Source organism: Branchiostoma belcheri, unplaced genomic scaffold, assembly GCF_001625305.1.
Source record: "Branchiostoma belcheri isolate BF01 breed outbred unplaced genomic scaffold, Haploidv18h27 scaffold88, whole genome shotgun sequence".
Classification (NCBI taxonomy): Eukaryota; Metazoa; Chordata; class Leptocardii; order Amphioxiformes; family Branchiostomatidae; genus Branchiostoma; species Branchiostoma belcheri.
Genome location: NW_017804553.1, coordinates 110930 through 127550, shown reverse-complemented (window position 1 = coordinate 127550; position 16621 = coordinate 110930). Strand labels below are relative to the sequence as shown.

Below are 16621 nucleotides of genomic sequence, written 5' to 3'. Positions count from 1 at the left end.
GACCATTGCAGACATGGATAAGGGGCTAAGAAATTTTAAAGTAGATATCATGGTTGTTTGAAAGAGCTGTTTGTTCACCCTAGACTTAAAAGTCTGAAACCTTTATTAGTAACCACCTCATAAGGACCACCTGGAAATGGTTGAAGTGTTCAGTATATGATTCACCATTAATGGCATATGCCTGAAGACATTTTACTGGTGTACAATGTATGTACACTGCATATGTCTATCCTTCTTGTTATGACCAGCAGATGAAGCTTTCTAAGCTAAAAGTAAAACTGTAAGAAACGTTTCTTTGCATGATAATTAGAAGCTGTCTCACCTCTCTAAAGTATTTTTACTAAATTAAATTCACAATCCCCCCAGGTCGGCCCCCACTCCTGTGGTAAGACATCGTTGGTCCAGCTCCTAGCCCAGCTGACAGGCCACCACCTACAGGTCCTACCTGTCAACAGCTCCATGGACACCACGGAACTCCTGGGAGGGTTCGAGCAGGCAGACATCGGCAGGCCATGGGAGAAGCTTGTCTCTGTTGCCATGGAGATGGTGAAGGACACAGCAAGGAGGCTGGTGCTGGAGGCTAAGGGTCAGAGGTCAAGGGCTACCCAGGATGCAGCAGGGCTATTGAAGATGTGGGACAACTTTAGGAAGCAATGTAAGAGAGGTGTAATATATTCTACATACTTGTAGTCGTTTTGCAAATTTCAAAGATGAAGTAAGGTGTCCTTTCAGACTTGCAATTCGTGTGGCCTTTGGGTCTCATATAGGTAACTTCTCTTGCCCTAGAAAACACAATTATTCATAAAAGCAAATGAAAAATGATCAAGAAGAATGAGCATTATCTGTACCTTGGCTGTGGATGCAAATTATTTCATTTGGGGAAAGTTTAGATTTGGATACAAAAAGCTTTTTGAGGATCGTTATTCATGATGATTCCACAGGTTCTATGGAGGAAGGAGAACCCAACAACAACTCCAGCCTCACCTTGGAGAAGTTCACAGCTTTGGAACAGCTGCTATCTCATCTAGAGGTCATCCAAGGGCAGCACGGGTATAGCACAGATGACCTTGATGTGCTACAGGCTGAGCTGAAAGGTCAGTTATAGTTAGTAAACGTTGGAACTGTTCATTTCATGTTATGATGTCTTGACTGAATTTTGGTTGAAGAATTGAAAGTCAGATTCAAAATAAGTTGAGATTAAGAAATTGTGTCGGTGACATCACAACTTTTTGAATTAAATGTTGGTTTCAGAGCTAAAACCTAAAAGTGAAGTTTGAAAAACTGTCAACATTCACGAACAGTAAGAGGATGTAAAATTTTTCATACTTCAGTGCCTTTTCTAGTGTTGCTTTGTGTGATATTAAAACAGATGGATTAACCTTGCATTCCAGAGTTGAAGGTGAAGTTTGAAAGGCTGTCAGCAGGCACAGACAGTAAGGGGACGTTTGAGTGGATTGACAGTGTGCTGGTTCAGGCACTACAGACTGGGGAATGGCTACTGATCGACAATGTCAACTTCTGCAGGTAGGTTTGGATTCCAGAAAGGTAATGAAAATGTAAATTTGTCTGAGAGAATGAAGTGTTTCCTTCATATTTTCCAATCAGATTTCATTAGTGCAGGTAACCAGTTTATAACAGATAATATATACATGTATGTAGTATTACTGTTTCCCATGGATTGAATTTCACATTCCTTCACAATCCTACTTCTGTCCTGGACAAAAATAAAAAGGATTCTAGTACAGAGCTAATAGCAATACTAGTACATGTACTTTGTTCAAACATGAAAAGCAAGCACATCAAATTTTTAATTGGTTTTCTGCATTCTTGCTCAGAATTAATCTACCAAGAGAGGATCCATTCTCAGGTTTAAGAGGTGAACTTTGTTGCCTGTCCCTTTAATGATAAATGTGTCTCTATGCAGTCCGTCGGTCCTGGATCGTCTGAACGCCCTCCTGGAGCCGGGCGGGGTCCTCAGCATCAGTGAGAGGGGCGTGATTGATGGACAGGTGCCAGTCATCAGGCCACACCCAGACTTCAGGTCAGTAGGGAGCTTGTTTGTTTGATTCCATTGCATGACTGTTGGGGACTGTAATCTTACTACACACCACCATATGGCTAAGAGTAGTACAGTCCGTTCAGGCACCAAAGAAGGTTGTTGAGGAGCAAGATGATAAGTAGATTTTAAGATGATAAGGTTGTAAATATACAACTTTTTCCTGTTTTTATGAATCAAGGTAAAGCATTGAATCAAACACTGAGTAACATTACTGTAGTTTTGAAGAAATTTTGAGTAACATTGCTTTTGAAGGACATGCCCATAGCCATCTTTCTGCATGCAGTAGAACCTCAATGATGATTTTAAACAGTCATTGCTTAATACGTCAATAGAATATCCAGGTAATAAGATACAGTTACAAAAAACAGTTACTCAACCAAAATCATATCCAGTTGTTTGAGTAACTGTTTTTTGGCACATTGCTTACTAGTATGTGACTTTCCCACCAGGTTGATCCTTGCCATGGACCCTGTACACGGGGAGATCTCGCGTGCCATGCGGAATCGCGGGGTGGAGATCTACATGACGGGAGAGCAGGATCACCATGGAAACCATGACAATCACCATGGCAACCTGGACCCCGAGGACGTGATGTCACTGCTGCAGGGGGCGGGGCTGGTGGACGAGGGGGCGTGTCAGCAGCTGGTCAGGGTTCACCAAGAGGTCAGGGAGCAGGTCAAAGGTCAGTTAGGTCTCTTGTGATTGACTGGTGGTGACTGGTATCTGTCATTATTAAATTATCAAAGTTACTGCAGAAGTTGAAAAGCTGTTACAGTAATGTTTTTACTAGGTCCAGAATACTGTTGTTTCAAAAAAAAATGAGGGCAAGATGGTCAGATTATATGTATGAAAACTCTCTGACAAAACCTTATTGAGGCCCTTTTCCATCGTTCCTGAATTTGAAAAGCTCCAGCTGAATGCTGTTGTTTAAAAAAAGGCAACATAGCTGGTTAAACAAGTTGAAAAATTCTGCTGAAGATTGATTGAAGTTTTTATTATCCATTTCATTGTCCAGGTCCAGAGAGCTGTTCCGTCCCAGAGCTGCTGCAGGCTGCAGTGTTGACTGTGCATGAGCTGCAGCAGGGGGCAGGGATGTCTGCAGCTCTCCTGCAGGCTGCCACACAGGTGTACGTCAGCACACAGAGGACACTCAGCAACAGACAGGTAAGGCATCCACCTGGCTTACATATTGGATTGCTTTGCTAAATGTATTATGTGTAAGTGGTGGCATTGAAGTAAGTCTTAGATACTTTGTGATCAATAAAAAATGATAAAGAATTCAGTGGTAAAATTATTGTAATAGAACAAAAGTTCAATGAACGAACACTTGTCAGTTGCTTTGAATCTGAAAAGATATTGAAAATGAATCTGAAAATTTTGAATATTTAATTAGCTTGAAGACAAACATACACAGTGCAGCCACCATTATAGAGAGGAAAGCATTCTCATTCAATGTTAATATCTTCTTCTCCTTTACTCTTTCCTAACCAGGTCTAATCCTAGTAAATTCATCACTAATTTCATGCCCTATGTTACAGCTGGCACAGAGTATAATTGAGAAGCACTTCAGTCTTGATGGGGTTGCAACAAACAGTGAAGAGGAGATGTGTACAGATATGGCTGCACTGTTAAGGACCCATGAGCTGCCTTCTGCAGCAGAACTTAGTGCCTGTACAAGTCTCAGCACCATCAAGAGGCAAGGGGCTGTGCTAGTGGGCCTTTTCCAGCAGCTTTCCTCATCACTAGAAAAAGGGTAGGCTTGTCCCTTTGTCCCTACAACGAATATTTTCTGCTAAACTAAACAATAGAACATATATCATATAACATCCTTGTAACCATAACTTAGTTTAAGAAAGCATCTGTGAATTATTACAGAAAAAGAAGGTGACTGTCTGTTTTCAAATGCCTAATCACATATGCCAGTATTGCTTTCATGTTACCTGTTTTATATAACATCTTTTGCTTTTCTTTCAGGTCTGATCCTTCTGTGGATGACAAAACAGTGCAGGAGCTTGTCTGTTTTGGTGTACGATGCTTCCTGGAAACTGCTTCTCTCTCAGACTGGGAGTTAAGACTTGAATGGCTACAAGAACAGTTCCAAACCAAAGCTAACAAACAACAGTATCCCAAGAAAAGCTGGGAATTCAAACTGCAGAAGTCTTTGGAATCTGATGTGGGCTTCACGTCTGCAGCCCTCCAGGATGTCTTCAGGCATCCATTGATGCATGACCTTCTGGAATGTTCCAAGGTTATTCTTTCCAACATGGCTGACCAGAAGAACCTGCAGTGCTACTCGTATGACATCAGATGGAACATGCAGTTCCTGCAGTATGTTCTAAACACCGCAGTCAGACAGGGGTATGACAAGGTCACACTTGAAGGTCATTGTAAAGAGCTGTTCTCATTTGCAAACCGGTTAAGGCTGGTTTCCCAGCACAGAAGGCGACAGAAGGAAGAAGAAGTTGCCCTTGAGGCCGTAGTAAAGCCAAGATCAGCACTTGACCTGTCTGTAGCTGTGTACAAAGGGACACTGACAGTTGACACCCTCCCCAGCACTGCATACATCCACCTGCTTCCATTCTTTAGGGAATTTGATGCCTTCCTGGAGGAGTGCATCAGTCAGAAGGGGATACTGAGTGATGAAGACCTTACTATGGTATGTAGTTATATAGAGAGTTATGTAGCCAACTTGCCTGTGCTTGGGTTTCAATGATACCTAAATGTAGGATTTCTTGACTTTTTCAAATTGAATATAGGAAGGGAAGTAACAAGACAGCTGTGACTTAGCCATCCATGTAGGTGTATTCAGGATACCTTTGACATATGGAGTGAATCCAAGCCTATCTACATGTATTGGCACCACTGCTCTGCCTTCTTATCCATACTTTTGGACAGAAATTTCACAGAACACTCAATCACAACAGCAGTGTATATTTCAGCACCAAGGACAGAACTGTTGATATTTTGTTGTTTCAGGTGTTGGTTGGCCTGCAGTGGAGAGACAGGTTCTGCCAGGTGTGCACCTGTCCTGTGGACCTGCAGCAGGTGTCACTGGGCATGCTCAGTCTACACTGGGGCTGGGTCTGCAGGAAGACTGTACCAACTTTTGGACTTCTCACAGATCAGGACAGGTTAGCTATTGCACTTTTCCAAAAGTGAAAGAAATTGCCCTGTCAATTGAAACTGTATGTTTAGTACATAGTGTCTGTTCCTTTTGTTAAAATCAGTACAATGTGTGGGATTTCTGCAAGGTAAAAGTAGATTTGCTGCAGATATGTTTGGCCAAGAACTGCCAGACTAAAAGGAGAATGGAGCCAGTCAAGGGAGGGGTTCCTCTGCTGGGGTAAAAATGCAATTTGAATGAGAGAGTGAGAAAATGTTTGGACAACAACACAGCTGCTCCAGGGTTCCTGGCAATGTTCTGGTGGGTACTTTATCTGCAGTGTAAAGTTTCATGTTTGTTACTCTTTGCCTGCAGCCTTCCTGTGGCCCTGCAGACTGTGATGAGCCAGCTGCAGGAGTGTTTGGGCCATGACCGGGCTGCTGCACTGGTCCAGCTGGTCCTGTGGGGGGCCATGGGCCATCCCGGGCCCTTCAGGACCGCCGGGGTCGCAGAACTGGTGGGGAGATGTCACAAGGTCGCGGACTGCTTGGAGGTCACTGGAATCAAGGTGATTTTCAAATTACAGCTTTGCTCATGTAAAAATGGCAATCCTATGACTACATGGAAAAAAATTTAAATTCTTTAAGGGAGGGTAACAGAAAGTGTAGAATGTTTTTTGATGTAGCAAAATGTGCTTGAGATATTTTGAAACAAACACTGTGATTTTTTTCTTATAGAAGCAATTGAGAAGCTGTGACCTTGAGGGAAGAGTAGTGTTCCAAGTGACCCAGGGGTCATCTGTCGGAAGGTCGTTAGCAGAGCTGCTGGTGCGGCTGTATCAGCTGACCACAGAGGAGTCATCAGAGACAGGTACGTGGGGCATCTTTCTGAGCAGCTTTCTGCTTCTGTCAACATCTGTCAAATGGAGGCAGTTATGTTTATGGTGCTGTTATGTTGTTTCATATGGCTGTGAAGAAACAAGCAGTTCCTCAAGAAGATTGGAATGACTGTTTTTAAATGATTTTTGGTAGTTTTTGGATTGAGAAAGATTTGATTAGATTTGGGTGCCCAACCTCTTCCTTTTGAATCTGCAGTGGAACTGCTTTTGAAAAAACATACTAAATCTCTAACTCTATTGTACAACAGTTGCAGATGTAGAAGGAGCTGTAGATGTGTTAGAAGCTGAGTTGACAGCCCAGGGACTGTTGGTGACCTCTGACCCTGTTGCCATGGAGACAGACTCAGCCCCACCCCCTGCTCCAGCTGACCTGACGACCAGAGTACAGATGTGGCCCCTGCTGGAGCACGCAGGCCTGCTGGCTGAGCTGCAGCTGCTCACTGACTTGGTCAGGCTGAGACTTTCACTCACAGATAGGTAGGGATTGGTGTATGTGTGTCTGATAATCCCTGTCCTGTGGATTGTATATTGTATGGGTTGCACATGCAGTACCATCTATACAGCACCCTGTATATGTATATGTACGATTTGGGGGTATTTCTCGTGCAATGCGTTACACTACAGTGAAATGCAACGAATGCGGAAGTAACTACGCCACCACAGGGCAAAAAAAGTCAATGGTCTGTGAACCTGATTAAGACATCAAATTATTTGAAAATATTGTGTAAACAATACTAGCATCACAAGGTTTAACTTCTGTATGTATTTATATAGTTCCTTTGAAGAAGTGCCAAGTTTGATGCATGTTTTCTTTCAGTGGCAGCTCAGTGGAGGAGGTATTGCAGAAGGTGGGAAGTTTCCTGCAGTACATCACAACCCACCTGCCTGCCAGGCCTCTGCAGACAGCACTGTACCAAACACTGCAGCAGAATGGGAACAACAGTGTAAGGGGTTTCTTCATCCATGTGTGCATATCTGACTTTTTCTTGATGATCAGAAAGCTCAATGAGCTTTAGACAAAGAAAGATTGGAAGGGAAAGATCAGGGAATTGAAAGATGTTGCTCCTACAGAATCTGCTGTTCAGACCACACCAGACTATTCCCTTGCTTGTCAAGACTTTGTATAAAGTTACAGTCAAGCAAGAGAACAAGCTGGAAACAAAGGGATGTGAAGAAAACTTAACCTTTAATCCCATGATATTCATTCCCTGAAACATGCCCCCTTTATGTCACCGTGATTCTTCTGGTTTAGCTTTTTTTTAATCCAATAACCAGCAAATTACATTGGTCTTTTTTTTTCAGTATGCAAAGTAAAGTACATTCAATTTATGATGATCCTTTGTACATATCCCCACAGGCCAGCCTAGTGAAACTCCTGACAGAGCAGCTCTCCTCACTGGTGATGCAGTTTCACCACCGGTGCTGGACCAGCACGGTGACCTCTGACATTGGCCAGTGGTTGTCATGGAAACCCAGGAACCCCTCAGCTGAAGCGAAGGAAGAGGCTCAGCAAAGTTTGGCAGACATTCCAGGGAGCCTGAAGGTAAAAAAAAATACACTATTAGTACATTACATGTTTTGTTATTGGGAGTTGTCGTCTTATATGTCTATTTGCTTATGTTATGGTACTACTTTTGACTGCAGCTATTTTTCCCAAGTGGAGGACATATATTACTGTAAACAGGTGTCATCTTCTTCACAGCATTTGAAGCCTTAAAACAAAGACTCATTTCTGGCAAAACAGTGATAGGAGACATAGGCTACCTTTTGGCTTATTCATTCTTGAAGTATCATGATCACTGGAAGCATGGAGTTAGAATCTAACTCCATGCTGGACGTAAGCTCCGTCTACATTTCAAGTCTAAAAGGTGAATGAATAATTTTGTACAGTGCAGATGTGTAGTTTGATTGTTCTAACAATGTTTCTCCTCTCCCTAGGGACCGTCAGCTCTCCTGTCCTCCCTCCACACCCCGGCAGTGTTCCATGTCCTCTGGGAAGGAGGGGCCCAGGCAGGACCCATTCAGCTGCCCAGTGTAGCTCTGGGACAATGCCAGGAAAAACTGCAGCAGCTCCAGAGGCTGTCCCAACATCTCTGGTCCGATGCCTGTAGCTTGAAGGATCCTAGTCATCAATTTTGGTAAGTGCTTAGATGTGACTTGTAAAGATGAGAAGTGATATTGAAAATGTGAAGGGTTGTGCTCACCAAATATTTCCTTTTACATGTACTATTCATTCACCCATTGTTTTACCATTCATCCCCAGGGTTTCAGACAGGCGGTACCTGTGCTTGTGTACTGCCCAGCTTCTACAAGCCCTGACTGTTCTGATACCTACTGAGAAACATCCAGAATGGGTCTCCATAGTAACAGATGTTGCCATGGCAACAGAGAAACCCTCTACTCCTGTGGTGGACAGAGCTAGGAAGATTCTCACTGGTTGGTGTTTAGTTTAGTTTAGTACAACTCATAGCTTAAAATTATTTGACAATGTGATACATAATGACTTTCTTTGCCTTTGAGATGTAATTACAAATTTGCAGAGAGAGTCACTAACATCTAATATTCATTCTTCAATGGTACTGTAACGTTGTAAAGTTTGTCCAATTTTGAATCTTTTCCAGGCCTTGTCCAGGAGGATCCTTCATTCCAAACCAGCTGGAAAGAACACACAACTTCACAGAACCTCCAAATCCCTCGATCTACCATGAACCTGCTCACCTCGTGCCTGCAAAGTCTGGAGGACATGGGTTGTCAGGACATCAGGGAACGGGGTAGAGAAGAGTGGCAGTACAGGAGGGAATGTGGTAGCACCTGGGTGCACCTGGGGTTGCTGCAGCTGCAGCTGCTGGCGCCACAGGGACCAGTCGATCCAGCTGAGAAACAGGCAGTGAAGCTGGGTTATGTTAGGGAGGAGGTATGTGGTAGAGGTGGTGTAGCACACTTAAGTAACTGTGTGTGTTTGACCTTCAATTCTCTTTTGGTTCTGTTGTTAGTTTGCAGGGAGAAGACAAATAAATGTAGTACTGAATGTGTAGTCCAGCTTAGAAAAGAAGCAGGATTTAGAAAAGAAAAGTTGACAAAATTGAAGCTCAGTTTCATAAAATATACAGTCACATACCCTGTTGCCCTTGTTACTTTTAGTCCTAGTAAATTCTGAAAAAGGAAATTATTATCACAAGGTTTTGTTTTAAGTAATTATATCTATGTTTAATTCCCCATATTTTGACCTTCGCCCCCACAGATCCAGACCCTGGAGACAGAGCTGAAGGTCAGGAACATGACCTCTCAGCTGCTGACAGGACGACCTCTGGACCTGACCAAGGTCGGACTGCAGGACCAGCACCCCAGAGTCAGGTTCTTAGTCTCCAGGCTGGAGAGTCTGAAGGAGCAGGAGAAGGAACTGGTCACCAGAGTGGCTGCCCGACCCTCTCCTTCACAGGTCTGTAGTAACATGGAAAATTGGTATTCATTTATAGATATAATTAAAACTTTAATTTGTAATTTGATTGATTTGGAAAATCAGTGTTGAATGAACTTGATAAATCTTGTGTTGCTTGAACAAATTTTTGTCATAAATTCTTTTGATGTTCCCTACTTTGCTTATTTTTTCATGTTAACACTCTAGAATACTAGTGAAGAATGACTATCAGTCTGTGTAACAAACTCTCACTGCTTTCTAGAGGCCTGTCCTTTTGGAGGGCCTCTAGAAACCATTTGGTAATTTCTACTACATGTATCAGTAATGTTTGTGTGTTCTGACAGTTTGATGCGATCCTGAGAGATGTTCGTCACTACCAGACAAGTGTCGGCTCACAGGACACTGTCCTGGCTCTACTGTCCGGCCTGGCCAACTGTGGGGAGGGAAAACTCAGGAAGGGGCAACACAACAAGGTGGGGAGGAGCTACAGGTTTTAAATATGCTGTTCAAACATTTCTGTAGTGACTGTCCAAGGGACTTGAAAATGATGGTTACAGTAGAGAGGTGGACACAATGGATTAGATTCTCAATGATCTCCAATTGTCCTATCTACCCTTGTTGTTTCTTCTTTGCCATACAATGTCCAGTTACAGTTGTTGAGCAATAAAGTTGATTTGATTTGATGTAGAAAATACTAAGAACTGCAATAGAGAAGCCACTATGACCAGATGCATATTAGGTGGTCATGAGTACAGGTTTGCCTGTGTAAGGAAGTCAGTTTGTTGAATGCAGTTTTTTATTTGTTATATTAAAGCTTAGGAATGAGTGATAGCTTTTGGGCATGATCGAGTGTATATTCTCAAAAATGAACAGTCACATAATGGCTTCATATGGCAAATCTGTTCACCATTTTTGCATTTCTGTGTCAAGACATTACAGTACCTTGGCTTGGTTGTTAAGATTCTGTATGCCTAATGTCTTGACAGTTGAGGAGTCTTCTGAGTCAGGAGCAGGCGTGGCAGACGTCTCAGCAGCAGTTCCTGAGACACATGCAGAGGGACTACCCCATGTACGACGACCTGCTCACCCCCTTCCTCAGTGGTATAGCCCAGGTAAGCTACCATAGCAACCAACCAAAATTTGTGCCACTTCAGAAGGAATTGTGTGGCTTGATATTATGAAATGCAGAAGATCAGTTGTTGTACCGTATGTTGTAAAGAAAAAGTTACCAAGATGTAGTCATTCACAAAGATATGTTAAAACTCCATGATGATTCAAAGCTTTTTGAGATGTGTTGTTTACAGACAGAGTGACTTGTCTCAATGTGTAATACTAACTAAACCTACCTGTGTTCCCAGATGGTCCATGGGATAAGGCTGGTAGCCAGTGCAGTATACATCTCACTACAGAGGAGCAGCCTGAACCTGACTCTCTCACCTGGACTGAAGGTGACTTTTTTCTCCCCTTTACTTTGTTGCAAGACTACAGAAAATATTTCATAACAGTACCTCTCACATGACGTACTCACTCCATCCTCTTTAGTGCATGGAGCCAACAGGCAACAGGGTATAAGAACAACCGATGACAAAGTCTACTCCAGGACCTAAAGAAATTATTTAGATTTTGCCATAATACGTTATAATGTCTATTAAAATGTCTTGACTAGTCTTCCTGCTAGTGACTCAAAAAAGGTGAAAAATAAGTCCAATGAAGTCACATACATTTATTTGTGACCTTTGTGTATAAGAAACTGATGAATTCTTTGCTTACCCTAGCTCCAGACTCCAGAAGACTTGATCCGATGTCTTGGGAAGTTCCCACACGTCTCACCAGAGTTCCCCAGCTTGCTAGACCTCGCCCGTGCTCTGTGTTCTCCCGAGGCTACAAGTCTGGCAAAGAACGTGATGAAACTACAGACCACAGAAGGAGTGCAGCACTCTGACAGGACTGTGGAAAGGTAGGTAGTTGTTTAAAGTATGGGAGCACTAGTTTGATATTCATGAGTTCTTAGATATTTTGGGGGAGATAATTATTCACAAATTAAAGTATTATACAAAAGAAATCCACAAAAGGAAGAGTACCACTGATTCCTCACAGTTTCGTCTTTAAGTTTAAGTTTTGTGTTCAACCAGTAGTATAAGCATGAGATGTGTAAGATGTAAAGCACTGATTCGAAGTGTTGCTTTAGCAGATATCCATTGTTCTTGTTCCAGCCTGTTGCAGCCAGCCCTGTTGCATGTGAGGAACCACAGTCTGCAGACAGGACAGCTGACCGGCCCCACCCTGCAGCACATCCTGCAGTCATATGATGTCTAACTGTAAGCCTGTTTATGTTCCAGCCTGTTGCACCCAGCCCTGCTGCATGTGAGGAACCACAGTGTGCAGACAGGACAGCTGACCGGCCCCACCCTGCAGCTCCTGCGGCACGTCCTGCAGGCATACGTGCTGCGGTGGCAGGAGGGCAGGGAACACGACAAGGAGAAGGAACAGGAGGAGGCCAGTCTGTACAAGTAAGTGACATTTTTATTTCAAATACCATGTAAAAGTCTGTGATGATTCCTTCATCCTTGAAAGTATTGTAGATTGGAACTATGTACATGATTGTACATATAGAATACAGCACGGTGTATTCCGTATCGCCCGAGGTACCAGCCCGACCGCGCGTCGGATCGCCCGACGGCCGGAGGGAGATCCGATCCGCGGGAGGGCTGGGACCGAGGGTGATGCGGAATACACCGTGTTGTATTTTATTTATGTCATACCCACCCACGAAAACGCGCCTTTCAATGCGAAATGAGCAAAAATTTGGTGTCCCTAATCCCCAAAAACGCAACAACATCAATTCCAACGTCCGAATTTTGCATTCGAATTTTCGGAAGCGTTGCACGCGGTTAGGGCGAAATGCGTTCGAATCTATCTATGGAACATTTGGAAGGGCCGGGCCGTACGCGTTAAGAACCCCCGGGCCGTACCGCTAGTTATCACACGGGCCCGAACACCCGTATCCAACGTAATCGCGGCCCAGGTAGGACATAAAGTATAATTATCACTGGCCAACTACATACATACATACAACAACTATAGAAGCCATGCTAAAATGTGCATAACTAACTGATTTTTACTTTACTTTTACTTTAATCAAGTTCTGTTGTGCCTGAACCTTTACCAACAGAACTTGCTATCATGTGTGACCAATGAGAAATCTTGTTCCATTGCTTAGGTGGAAGAGTAAGACGCATGGTGATTCGCTGACTGAAGAGCAGCAAGAGGAAAGGGAAATCAGACAGCAGTTCCCAGGATATGAGGAGGTAACTGACAACTAGATGCAAATCATAGTAATTTCCTTACTTTCCCAATCCTGACATTCGTGTACTTTGGCTGTTGGCCCATAGAATAATGCAGAAGGGCTCAAAATACTGGGTGCATGTGCACCTTAGTGCACCCAAATTCATAGCTGTGCACCCAATTTTTTTCTGTGGGTGCACCCAAATATTTTCGTAGGTTGACATTATGTAAAAATGTTAAATGTATACTAGTAGTATACAGCATATCATTAACATGTAAGTGTGAGAAAAATAATTTAAAATGTTGTAGTACGTTTCTTCAGAAATGAAACATAATTAGTTTTTGCTGACATTCTAATAATTTTATTTTATTTTGTTTTGTGTTTCTCTTCAGGCATTTGGTGACATCACAGCAGAACCAACTCTCGGTGACGACGATGATGATTCCAGTAAAGCCTCTCAGGAGATCCCTGCCCCTGTGCATGATGGGAAGCTATCCCATGAGGCTGTTCTGCAGATCTGTGAGGTTCACCACAGCCTGTACACCAGCCTCACACGGACACTCTGGTTGGATGTCGGGAAGGAACTGACAGCTGTCAATCATGTAGAGCCCTTCCTGATTGGCTATCAGACAGCAGCAGAGCTTTCCAGGCCTCTTCTTGGGCAGTTAGGTAAATAAACAAGTTATCCATTATATAGTAGAGGGGATTCATTCCTCAAGCTAACTGACATCTTGCACACGCAGTCGTCCCTCAGTAAGACACCTGGAGCCACATAGTTCCCGTTTAGAACTTTTATTCAGCCTGTCACACAAGTCAAACAAGTTATCCATGTTTCCCTTTGAAGGAAAAATACAAATTGTCCAAACCTAGTGATGGACAGGTGTAGTTGTCTCCGCATCCCTCGTTGTCAGGCAGACAGAATACTTCAGGTGATTGAGCCTGTCCACCCCCGTGTAGACTCTAGTTGGTATCGCCCAAAGTTGAAGGGTCACCCTCCCTGCGCATGCGCACCAGTCTAAAGTTTTTCAGCTCCACCTGGCCGAAGCCCTCTCGGGATGGGTCGTGCCGGCACTCGTGGAGAACTGCACCAGTCAGGGAGGGTGTCTGCCTGACAACGAGGGATGCGGAGACAACTACACCTGTCCATCACTAGGTTTGGACAATTTGTATTTGTCTACCGCATTCCCTCTTATGTCAGGCAGACAGAATACTTCAGGTGAGATTTGTAGCTGCTGAGGCCAGGACGTTTCTTCCGAATGAAGCTGACCCCACCGGTCTGTTGTAGAATTTCTTAAAAGTAGAAGCTGTAGACCAATTAGCTGCTGCTAGAATGTCCTTGGTTGATACGCCTTGTCGTGCCGCAGCAGAAACAGACGCCCCTCTAGTTGAGTGTCCGGTGAACCTTGAGGTGTCGATCCCGGCCTCTTGTAACACAGTTTTTAGCCATCTAGCGATGGTAGACGTAGATACCGCCTGGTGTGGCTCCACAAGAGCTCTAAACAGAAAACTGTCGCACAAACGAAAACTTCTAGTTCTTGATACATAGGCTTTCAGGTATGTTAGCGGGCAAATTCTTCTGTCCTGCGGGAAGCTTGGAATCACAATGTCGTGTGTGACTCTGCCCGGCCGTGAAGTCTTGGAGAGACTGTTAACAGTAAAACAAACTCCGTCGGAGATTCTTTTCTTGAATCTCAGATCCAGCAACGAAAGAGACTGCTCTCTTCCCGCAGAAGTAAGAGCAAACAACATAATAAGTTTTAAGGTTAACAAACGAAGTGATAAAGAACTTGCTGGAGACCAACTCCTTAGCAACTTTAAAACTTTACCGACGCTCCAGGTAAAGCTATACTTGGGTAGTGCTGGACGTAGTTCAAGCACACCTTTCATGAACCGCCTCACCAACGGATGTGATCCTAGAGGCTGCCCTTCCACGGGAAGATGTGTGGTAGATATAGCTGATCTGTACACATTGATAGTTCTGTACTGGAAACCCTTGTCGTACAAGGATAACAGAAAGTCTAGCACCTTATTCAGAGGTGCAGAAACGGGATGGATGTGCCGTTGATCACACCAGCCACTCCACTTGTCCCAGGCCGAAGCATACAGTTTCTGTGTTCCTGCTCTCCATGATGCCAAGAGGATTCTGCTAACCTCTGGCGAAATGCCATACATGTCGTGCTGACTCCGCAGACATGCCAAGCGGCTAGTTGCATTCTTGTGCCCTCTGGGTGAGGCATCCCTGACTCTGGCTGTGTCAGGAGACTGTTGTGGCAAGGTAGTAACACTGGTTCTTCTACCAGCATCTCCAGCAGTACTGGGTACCAGACTGCTGTGTCCCAGATCGGAGCTACGAGAAGCAGGTGAGCTCTGTCTTCTCGCGCTTTCCTTAGAGTTGGTGCGACTATCATGAACGGGGGAAAAGCGTATGGCAGATCCCACCTGTTCCAGTTCATTGTGAACGCATCTGTCCCGATTGCCTCTGGCTCTGGATGCCAAGACACATACTGAGGTAGCTGGTAGTTTGTTCGGGACGCGAACAGATCCACCCCCTTCATGAGTCGTGGAAATGTCGCTTGCGAACAGATCCACCCCCTTCATGAGTCGTGGAAATGTCGCTTGCAAACCCAGGAACGTGTAACGATCCAGGGTCCATTCCGTGGCCAGAGAAAAAACGCCGGGAATTGTAATCCGCTCGGACATTCTCCTTGCCTGGTACATGTTCTGCTGTAATGTACAAGTCTCTGTTCACGCACCACTCCCATAGATCGAGAGCTATGTCCATCAATCTCTGAGATCTCGTCCCTCCGAGACGATTCAGATATGCGACTACCGTCACATTGTCCGTGAGGACCTTCACGTGCTTGCTGACTAGCTCCTTGCAGAACGCTCGAACCGTCAGTGACGCTGCACGCAGTTCTAGGATGTTTATGTGTGCCTGTCCTTCCTCGACAGACCACCGGCCTCCTGTATGTACGCCGTTGCTGTACCCACCCCAGCCGGCAGTAGAGGCATCCGTCTCCACCACAATGTCTGCTGCGGGTGAGAGGATTGGACGACTGTTGTGTCTGGGTAGGTGATCTGTCCACCATCTTAAGTCTGCTCTTGCTGATTCTGTCAGTGGTACGAGCTGTTCCCAGTGACCTCTTGTCACACGCAGAACTGTGATGAGCAGACGCTGCAAACTTCTGAAGTGCAGCGGCGCCAGCCATACGGACGTGGTTGTGGCTTGTAGCCTGCCAATCACGCTTGCTAACTCTCTTGCCGACATCCCTCTGTCTGCAGTCAGTACGTCCTGTGCTAACTGCTGTAGCTCTAGAACTTTGCTCTCGGGGAGAAAAGTAACCATCTGTGTTGTGTCCATGCCGGAACCGAGGAAGGTTATGCGTTGTGATGGCTCTAGAACAGACTTCTCGAGGTTAGGGACGAATCCCAGCCTTGACAGGAGCTCTATGGCTGCCCAAAGAGCTTCTCGGCATGCTTCTCTGGAGCAGACGATCACCAAGATGTCGTCCAAGTACACCCCTAGACGAAACCCCCGTCTTCGCAGGATAGCCACAGGAACTTTCGGGATGGTAAAGTATGCGTCCTTGAGATCCAACTTTGCCATAAAATCTCCTGGTCGAACCAGGTTCTTGATAACTCCCAGAGTTTCCATCTTGAATTTCTGAACATTTAAGAACTTGTTTAATGGTTTCAGGTTGATAACAGGACGGAGACCTCCTGTCTTTTTTGGCACTGTTGAAACAAACTGATTGTGCTGATACTGAACTTCCTTTATTGCCCCTTTGGCAAGTAGAGTCTCTACCTCTCCGCTCAGAACTTCTATCTGAGCTGGACTTCTTGCTCGACAAGATGGC

At 44.5% G+C, this 16621-nt stretch overlaps 1 protein-coding gene across 1 annotated transcript in view; it reads left to right on the top strand.

Moving 5' to 3' along the window:
* Positions 1–16621, top strand: part of LOC109487306 (midasin-like) — a 61074-nt gene that overhangs the window by 19014 nt on the left and 25439 nt on the right. The window contains exons 32-58 of the mRNA XM_019791285.1: positions 367–655; positions 942–1094; positions 1392–1524; positions 1925–2041; positions 2509–2741; positions 3075–3223; positions 3598–3812; positions 4034–4715; positions 5036–5190; positions 5538–5730; positions 5900–6032; positions 6309–6537; positions 6878–7004; positions 7418–7603; positions 7999–8198; positions 8324–8496; positions 8682–8974; positions 9302–9499; positions 9823–9951; positions 10465–10590; positions 10837–10926; positions 11254–11435; positions 11818–11988; positions 12699–12786; positions 13157–13433; positions 15065–15124; positions 15717–15803. Coding sequence (XP_019646844.1) covers positions 367–655; positions 942–1094; positions 1392–1524; positions 1925–2041; positions 2509–2741; positions 3075–3223; positions 3598–3812; positions 4034–4715; positions 5036–5190; positions 5538–5730; positions 5900–6032; positions 6309–6537; positions 6878–7004; positions 7418–7603; positions 7999–8198; positions 8324–8496; positions 8682–8974; positions 9302–9499; positions 9823–9951; positions 10465–10590; positions 10837–10926; positions 11254–11435; positions 11818–11988; positions 12699–12786; positions 13157–13433; positions 15065–15124; positions 15717–15803 — 5068 coding nt within the window. The remainder of the gene's footprint in view (positions 1–366; positions 656–941; positions 1095–1391; positions 1525–1924; positions 2042–2508; positions 2742–3074; positions 3224–3597; positions 3813–4033; positions 4716–5035; positions 5191–5537; positions 5731–5899; positions 6033–6308; positions 6538–6877; positions 7005–7417; positions 7604–7998; positions 8199–8323; positions 8497–8681; positions 8975–9301; positions 9500–9822; positions 9952–10464; positions 10591–10836; positions 10927–11253; positions 11436–11817; positions 11989–12698; positions 12787–13156; positions 13434–15064; positions 15125–15716; positions 15804–16621) is intronic.